At 36.7% G+C, this 8924-nt stretch overlaps 2 protein-coding genes across 3 annotated transcripts; one reads left to right on the plus strand and one right to left on the minus strand.

The window, feature by feature from the left end:
• Positions 1 to 1771: 1771 nt before the first annotated feature.
• On the minus strand, positions 1772 to 2951 carry LOC114185906 (zinc finger A20 and AN1 domain-containing stress-associated protein 3). Its single transcript, XM_028073856.1, has 2 exons — positions 2612 to 2951; positions 1772 to 2510 (listed from the first exon to the last, which is right to left on the minus strand). The coding sequence occupies exon 2, from the start codon at positions 2496 to 2498 to the stop codon at positions 2028 to 2030; it is 471 nt and encodes a 156-aa protein (XP_027929657.1). The 5' UTR covers positions 2499 to 2510; positions 2612 to 2951; the 3' UTR covers positions 1772 to 2027.
• Positions 2952 to 4246: 1295 nt separating this feature from the next.
• On the plus strand, positions 4247 to 7842 carry LOC114186010. Of its 2 annotated transcripts, XM_028074002.1 has the most exons (4): positions 4247 to 4434; positions 4599 to 6476; positions 6557 to 7364; positions 7442 to 7842. In XM_028074002.1, exons 2-3 carry the CDS (start codon positions 4599 to 4601, stop codon positions 6635 to 6637), a joined length of 1959 nt encoding a protein of 652 aa, XP_027929803.1. In that variant the 5' UTR covers positions 4247 to 4434; the 3' UTR covers positions 6638 to 7364; positions 7442 to 7842. The 2 variants fall into 2 exon arrangements, with proteins under 2 accessions (XP_027929803.1, XP_027929802.1); XM_028074001.1 differs by having other exon boundaries at positions 4247 to 6476.
• The last annotated feature ends 1082 nt before the right edge of the window (positions 7843 to 8924 follow it).

Below are 8924 nucleotides of genomic sequence, written 5' to 3' on the forward strand. Positions count from 1 at the left end.
CCAATGTATATGCAGTAAAAGACAGAAAGAAAGGAACAAAAGAGTAAGTAATGCAGGTTGAAGCAAAACAATATAAGCAACATTTATAATATTCATTCATCATAGGAATATGCAAGAAATTATTATGATTGTGTTGTGGGGACATGAAGGTGGGTTTTAAGGATGTTGTGAGCTTCAAGTTTGATCATGTTGATATGACTAAAAACAACTATACTGGTTTCATATATGTGGCTTTCTTAGTTTCTCAGAGACTGTGGAAAGTGTCTGTATAAACACTTCATCATGCTTTCAACAATCTATATTACTGTCACTGTTGCACTGCCTTTCCATTGAGACCAAAACAGATGAATCAGAATAATACTTGCCTAAACCTAATTAAATACAACTAATTACTGACATTTATAATAAGAATTAGTCTGGTATAGTGAGTTAGGAAAACATGACAGAAGAAAAGATACTTATTAATAAATAATAATTGATTTATTTTTTTTATTGTTTTAAATCTTATTATTTTATTTTTTAAAATAAAATAATTTTAAATGAAAATAGATAGTGTGATAGTCAAAAGAAAGTTTTGAGTCCGTAATATATTACTGTGTTATTTCATGTAAGTAGTTTGTAGATTTTTTTAGTCTTAACTACTTAACAAATTCAAAGTTTAGATATCAGTTTTTGTCATTACTTTTTTCTGATGGAATGATAATGTGTATGTTAGTATAACACATTAGCAATCCATCGAGTTGTTGGCTTATGGTATACGTCAAAACAGTATTTCAATTTGTTAAGTATTCAAGAAAAGGAAAAAGGTTTTATTTATATCTAAATTTGATTTGATATGAAGAAAAACTCATAATTACCAATTTAAAAAAAAAAACTAAAGATGAAAAACACCCTAATCCCATTTGTTGTCCAAAATAAACAATTGAGTTCTTTTGACGCAGTGAAAAAACATTCAATTGATTTAAAGCGAATTTTTAATAAACCATAACAACTTATTGTTAGCAATTTAAAAAGTAGTCTAAACCCTAATAATAGTAGCTTAGTAAAATAGTTGTAATATCATGAGAGGTCGAAATCAGTTGAATTTTTATAATATATATTTTTATTTCAATACTAAAACTTGTATCATATTTAACATGGCACTCTATCTACCGCAAAAACATTTCACAAAGAACAAAAAAAAAGTTTTCTTCCAGAATAGTTAAGAAAAAGCATTAATTGCGTTCAATTGGTCCAATTTGTTATGTTTTGTGCGCCACAGAAGAAGGGCGTGGCTAGCACTTACTTTCACTACACGTTAACCACAAAATAGGTATAACGTAGCATTTATTATTCTGTTATCTAAAAAATAAAATAAAGTATATATCATCCTATATTAAGACTGAGATTTAAAAAGAGGTATTAGGAAATGCTATTTATTACAACAATTTAGCTTAATCAAATGAAATAAAATGGGAAAAGTTATGTTCATTATACGTACAAAAACTAACATTTAAAACATAAAAAATGATTGATTACACCCCCAAAATTGATGCGAATTGAGTGGAGAGGATATAATGGGCTTCGAAAAATGTACAATAATGGGTATTTATTGGATACGATAAACTTTACTAATAATGAAAATATATTTTTGGTGAACCCCACCTAACATTGAACCGCTTACCACTTTTCTAGCGTGAAGGAAAAGCCACCGGCCCACGGGTTCGCAAAAGAATTATTAATTTTTATTCAATTATTGATGTAAAGGATTAAAATTAATTGTTTCGGAGGGTAAATAAAAAGAACTAGAAACTGCTTTCAAACCAGGTGAATGAAATTGAAATGTTTTTAAATTTAATTTACAATGACAACGCAACCACATAGCAATGACCCACTCACCCACCCCACCCACCACCCACCGAATAATACGGGCGCCCGTTCGTAACACCCACGTCACGGGTCAATCATCCGACCCGAATTCCACATCGGCAACCACCAACTTGATAAACACGAAATTACCATAACACCCTTCGTCGTTCGTTTCCGTTTCAGATCTTCTCGAGCTTCTCGCCCTTCACCACCGGATTCGCCTTCGCGATCTGGTCCCTCCCCATCCCCTTGAAGTCGAACTCGCACGCGTGCTGCTCCGGGTAACGGTGCGTCCCGCAAAGCATCATCCCGCACCGGCACTTGAACCCCGTCAACCCCACGCGCCGCCTGCACGTCATACACCGGTTCTGCTGCGGCGCCTTAGCCTCCTCCGCCGCGCGTGGCGCCTCCTCAACCACAGCAGAAGCCGGATCCGCCGCCTTCGAAGAAGACGGCTGAGAAACCGGCGCCGGAGCCGCCGGAACAACGAGAGACTGATTCAGAACCATCTTTGCGTTGGAAGATTGCTGCTCGTTGAGCTGCAAATCGCGGTAACACTTCGAGCACAGATTCTGCGTGGCAGGGCTGCCAAAGAAACCGCAATTGTTGACGCACAAGCGTGGTGCCTGGCATCGGTGTTCTTCGGCCATTTCTGTAGCAACCTGAAACACGACGAGATCCGATCCGTCAGAAACGTGAGATTTGATATCGAAACCCTAAAAAGAAACGCAGAAAGGGAAAAAAGAAAGCGATGGATTATTACCGTTAAGGAGAAAGGTTATTAGGTTAACGAATCTGCGGAGAATTGGAAAATGGAAGGAGAAATAAAAGGAGGAAAAGGAGAGGTTGGTTGTTATAAGAGAAAGAAAGGAAGGAATCTAGAATTTGAAGGAAAGTCCCAAAGAAAAGAACCTCCACACGCACACGACACACCAACGATCTGAAGAAAATTCCAGATACGCTTCTCCCCTTCTTCTTCTTCTCTGATTTTTTTTTTTTTATCTTTCTACTTTTTCTCGGTTTGGGCCTTGTATTGAATTCCTTAAAACTAGTTTCCGTTTGTACCAAACAGAGCGTAACGAAACGCGTGCCTCTATTGTAACGCGTTAGCGAAACGGTCTTTTTAAGGAGTCTCCTTCTCTTCTCTCTCTCTAGGTTAGCCGTATGGGGTCATGATTCGGTATCTTCTCGAAGCCGTCTACGCCACGCTACTACTTTCCCTTATTGTTATTAATTCTCATAATGATGCCATTTACTATTTTTTTTATCAGACCCTTTTCTTAATTTAAAACGATAAAATATTTTACGAAAATAAAACGATTAAATTAAGAGCGCATTTACTAATTTGTCCCTTCATAAATTAAGCAAGAGGGCAATTTGAGGGTGAAACATACGGCGCCGCGGATAAGGCACGAGGCCAACAGATTTTGAGCGTACGCGTTCTGAGCCGTTGATTCATTCATTTTCTTTGGAAAAAAAAAATGGAAAAGAAAAAGGTTTGACATTACGATGCATTGTATAGTGTTTATGATGGTAGTCGTGTGAAATTGACAAGTCGAATGTTGTTTGCCTCGGAAAATGGTTATTTACATATCATTATCGTCAACTGGCTGATGTGACCTCCCGTTTAATTAACCCAATTTTGCATAAATAATTATCTTTTTTTTCTTCTTAACCATGTTTTTTTTTCTTAATGATTAATTAATCCCATTTTTTATGGCGTCAATTGAATATTCAAATTACATAAATAACATGAGAATTTGATAATTGTGTTACTTAGATTAGATTTCAAGTATATAATAATAATAAAGGGGTGATTTTAGTTCTTTCCTCTTCATCATGTTTATATTATTTTGAATTAAATATATTTTTAGTAGTTCAAAATTATAATTCTATTTGAAATTTGGACACATTTTGCTATCAAAACTTTAAAAATAATGAATATATTATCTTTAATCTAATTATGTTAATTTTTGTTTGAGATGTCAAATGCATCTCATAAAAAATATTGAACTGACTCCAATACTAACATGAAACGCGCTCGACAGTTAAAAAAAATGTGTTAATTATGTTTTTCGTCCTTCAACTATTATCGTTTTTTGGAATTGGTCCCTCTCCCAAACGTTAAACCATTTTGGTCCTCGTGATTTTGGAACTACTGATTTTAGTCCCTAATTTGTGAACGGTGTAAGTCTGTGACTGCGTGGCAAACGACGTTCCACCTAGACTGGTCATCTGATGACACGTGTCTACTCAGATGCTGACACGTGTTAAATTAATATTTATAATTCATAAATTAAATTTTTTTTCTTCATTAAGTCGTTTAATTATTATTTTTTAATACTAATTTTAAAACCGTGAATTTGAGCACGTGCTTGGCGTTATGAATGAGCAGCGACATTCTCTGGTTCCTAAGTTAGGGAGAAAGATTTTCTCCGCGAAAGCTCATTTGCTGTGCCGGTGAGAGTGGAAAACCAAACGTCAGTGAGATTCTGTTCTGGGCGAGGTTGTTTGAAGTTGTTGGCGTAGCTGGTGACTAGCTTTCTCGACGAGGTTGCAAGAGTAGAGCATTGGTTGGAAGCAGAGGTAAGTTCTTTCCTTTGTCACTCTGATTTAGGGTTTCAGTGGTTTTCATTTGGGGGGAAATCTATTGCGCATTTGGAGGTCCAATTTGCAGCGGTTGTGTTAGTGTGGGTTTGATTTGTGGTTGGGTTTGATGGGTTTAGGGTTCTGTTTTGGTTGTTATACAGATGGTTTTTTCAGTGGTTTTTCGGCACATGGGGAAGTTTGAAAGATTTAGGGGAAGGATGCTGCGTTACGAAGGTGGAGAGGAGCATGTAGTGTGTGGACTGGATCCAGATATGTGGTCCTACTTCGAAGCATTGGGTATTCTGAAGAAGGATTTTAAGTATGATGGAGAACTTTATATGTGGTGGAAGCCAAAGAAGGGGAGAATGGATAGAGATCTAAGGCCATTATGTGACGATAGACATGCTTTGGAGTTGGCCGAATATGCAGAAAATAAAAACGAGGAGGTTGAGATTTATGTGGAGCCTGTGGTTAGTTCTGCTCAAGTTATTGAACTTGTTGAAGGGGCTGCTGTTGGGACAAATGAGGAGGTTGGTGCTGCTGTTAATGTTGGTGTGATACTTGAAGAACAGGCTACTGGTGCTAGGGAAAATGAAGAGGTTGGTGCACCTGTTAATGCTGGTGTGATAAATGAAGAAGAGCCTGTTGCTGCTGGGGCAAATGAAGAGTTTGGTGTCGCTGTTAATGTTGGTGTGATAAATGAAGAAGAGGCTACTGCTGCTGGGCCAAATGAAGAAGAAGCAACTGCTGTTGAGAATGGTGGTGAGGTGAATGAAGAAGAGGCAAATGCTGCTGCTGCTGGGCCAAATGAAGAAGAAGCAAATGCTAGTGTTGAATCTGGTGATGAATTTGGCGTTGTTTCAGGTGATGATCAAGCTGATGAATTGGATGAGAGTGAGGAAGAAAGACATAGAGATGATGATGACTGTTTTGGGTTGGAAGATATTCCACGCAGGAATTTTTCTCAAGTTTTAGACAGGTGGAAAAAATTCAAACAAGAGTGGAAAAATAGGAAGAGGTCAAGAACAACTGTTATACCTACAGCTGAAGGAAACCAAAGTGAAGGTGTGGGTACATCTACCACACAACAAAGTATTGTTGATCATGAAATAGATGCGAACTACAGCATTGATGAGCTAGATAGTGATGTTGACATTGCTTATGGGGATGGTGGGAGGAAATACCCAATATTCAAGGGCGAAGACATGTGCAAGGAATTCAAATTCAAACTTGGGATGGAGTTTTCTTCCTTGAAAAAATTCAAGCAAGCTTTGATGGAGCATTCTGTGTTGAATGGCATAGAGGTTAAATTTGTGAAGAATGATGATGTCCGAGTGAGGGCTATCTGCAAAAGGAAGTGTGGATTTTTGAAGTGTGGATTTTTGATTTTATGCAGCAAAGTTAGAGGAAGTCAAACTTTTAGGGTGAAGACCTTGATTGATAGTCATAATTGTGGCAGAGTTTTTGTTAACAAGAATGCAAACAAGGAATGGGTTTCCAAAATTGTAGTTGATAAGTTTAGAAATGTTGGGAGAATGACAGCCAATGAAATAATTGATGATGTCCGAAGGTCGTACAGTGTTGCAATAACCCCCTGGAGAGCTTGTAGAGCAAAAGAGATTGCAATGGACATTCTTGAAGGAGATGGGCAAAATCAATATAGTATGCTATATGATTATGCTGCAAAGCTAAGGAGAGTGTCTATTGAAACAACAGTTAAGATAAAAATTAATCAACCTCAGCCCACATTGCAGCCACAGTTTGGGTCTTTCTATTTGTGTCTAGATGGGTGCAAGAAAGGGTTCGTGAATGGCTGTAGACCATTCATAGGTGTAGATGGATGTCATTTGAAGACTAGCTATGGACGCCAACTTTTAGTTGCTGTGGCAAGGGATCCAAATGACCAGTACTTTCCACTGGCATTTGTTGTTGTAGAGAATGAGTGCAAGGAAACTTGGAGGTGGTTCCTAACATTATTGTTAGAGGACATTGGAGACATTCAAAGTAATCGATGGGTATTTATTTCGGACCAGCAGAAGGTAAATTCAGATTCATGTACTTAAGTATCACCAATTAAATTATATGTATTATTGACTTATTGTATATGTACATTTTACAGGGACTGATGCAAGTATTTGATGAATTATTGCATGGAATGGAGCATCGATTTTGTCTAAGGCATATGTACAGCAACTACTAGGTTACATGCAATTCCACGTAAGTCTTGGTGTAAACATGCATTTAGTGCATATTCTAGGTGGGATGTCCTCATGAACAACTTATCAGAGTCATTTAATAACACTATATTATTAGCTAGGGATAAACCAATTATAACAATGATGGAGTGGATTAGGACATATTTGATGAGTAGGTTTGCACATTTGCGGGAAAAATTAAGTGCATTTACGGGTGTTGTAATGCCTAAACCTAACAAAAGGCTAGATAGGGAAATAGAGAAAAGTGGAAACTGGTTTGTTGTTTGGACTGGAGATGGTAAGTTTGAAGTTACACAAGGATTCACCATGGATAAATTCATAGTTGACCTCACAAACCACACTTGCACCTGTTATTTTTGGGACTTAGTTGGCATACCATGTAGACATGCCATGGCTGTAATCAATTACAGAGTAGAACAACCCTCTGATTATGTGCACGCTTATTACAAAAGGGAGGCTTATGAAGCTTGTTATGGGTCACCAATTTCACCCATTAATGGCCAACAATTGTGGCCTAAAAGTAATGGACCACAAATCCTACCCCCAATATTTAAGACTCCTCCTGGGAGGCCACGAAAATTAAGAAGAAGAGAACCTGATGAAGATGTCAGCCACTCTAGGTTGGGGAAGAAACATCTTAGAATGAAGTGCAGTAACTGTGGCCAGTTTGATCACAACATCAGAAGCTGCAAGCAGGGAAAAACCAACAAGGTAAATCTGTTTATCATAATCAAATGAAGTACGATATAATTAAGAAGTTGGAACTAATGACTGTGCGGTCTTTGCAGGGAAAACAGAAAAGGAAGAAGTCTGCAAAAACTGCAGCTGCTACTGAAGAAAAATCTGCCATTATTTTTTGTAGTAGTTGCTTTAAGAAGCAGTAATTGGTCGCCACAACCACAAACTTTTCTTCCAAAATGAGAAGATCCCACTTGCGCAGAAGAAGACGAAGACGATGGACAACCCTTCGACCCAACACTCATCTTCATTTACAAACCCTAAAACACAAAAAATTCCCAAATAATCAAATCAACCTACCTTATGTTGATCAACAAATGTTGAGCACTTCAATATTCTATGATGGCGTGGTAATGGCTTTCTATTTTCATTCCTTCAGATTTCAACATCCACATCTTTCTTCCAAACTCTTTCTCTTCGATGGATTCACAGACCTTCACAAACCTAACGGTTCCACACTTTAAAAGGCCAACTGCACGTGCTCAAAATGAAGAAAAAAAAATTAATTTATGAATTATAAATATTAATTTAACACGTGTCAGCATCTGAATAGACACGTGTCATCAGATGACCAGCCTAGGTGGAACGCCGTTTGCCACACAGTCACAGACTTAACGCCTTTCACAAATTAGGGACTAAAATCAGTAGTTCCAAAATCACGAGGATCAAAATGGTTTAACGTTTGGGGGAGGGACCAATTCCAAAAAACGATAATAGTTGAGGGACGAAAAACATAATTAACCCAAAAAAAATTAACATAAAAAAGTAAAATCTAAACAAAATACCATGTGGCACAATCTCAACAACACATTCCAAAATCTTAAAAAAAACATAATTTTTTTAAGAAAAAAGATGTGCACACATAGAATTGTGACACATGATGTGGTGTAGTGTTGACACGTGTCCAAATTTAAATTCGAATATTTGTCATTTCCCTCCCAAACTATATATTGTCATTTATTTATTAAACATCTCATTTTATTCCTCTTAACCTCTCATTTTAGAAACTCGTATCTCTCTCAAAACCCATTTCTCTTTCACCGTGACTCGTCAGTGTGACTATCTCTCCATATCGCTATATCAGTGTTTGCACGGAGGTTTTGTTAGTTCCTTTTTATGTATATTTTCTTTTTATTTATGGTTAAACAACTCTTTAATTAACTTGCCTATAAAAAAAATACTAAATACTAAAGAGTATACAAAAACCAATCACACACCACGTGGCACAACTTAGCAACATGTTCCAAAATTCAAAAAAAAAATCCAATAAATAAAAAAGAGGTGCACACCTAGAATCGTGACACGTGGTGTAGGGTGGGCAAAATTAACTATACTGAATTGAACTGTCAAATAATTATACCATATTATACTAAAAATATTGAACTATTTAGAATGAAAATTGAACTAAATAATTTTATAGCTTAGTTTTTAAAAATTGAACCTCTAAAGTTGCAATTAATTGCTCATTAACTTAAACTACTTTGATTTATACTTTTTACTTGTATAAAGTGTCTTGTCCCTTAGGAAGTCAAA

This window comes from Vigna unguiculata, chromosome 5 (assembly GCF_004118075.2).
Source record: "Vigna unguiculata cultivar IT97K-499-35 chromosome 5, ASM411807v1, whole genome shotgun sequence".
NCBI lineage: Eukaryota > Viridiplantae > Streptophyta > Magnoliopsida > Fabales > Fabaceae > Vigna > Vigna unguiculata.

Coding starts and splice junctions, on each gene's coding strand:
- LOC114185906 (XM_028073856.1), bottom strand. CDS start 2,498: ATGGCCGAAGAACACCGATGCCAGGCACCACGCTTGTGCGTCAACAAT.
- LOC114186010 (XM_028074001.1), top strand. CDS start 4,599: ATGGTTTTTTCAGTGGTTTTTCGGCACATGGGGAAGTTTGAAAGATTT. Junction 6,477..6,556: donor TTATTTCGGACCAGCAGAAG/GTAAATTCAGAT, acceptor TACATTTTACAG/GGACTGATGCAAGTATTTGA.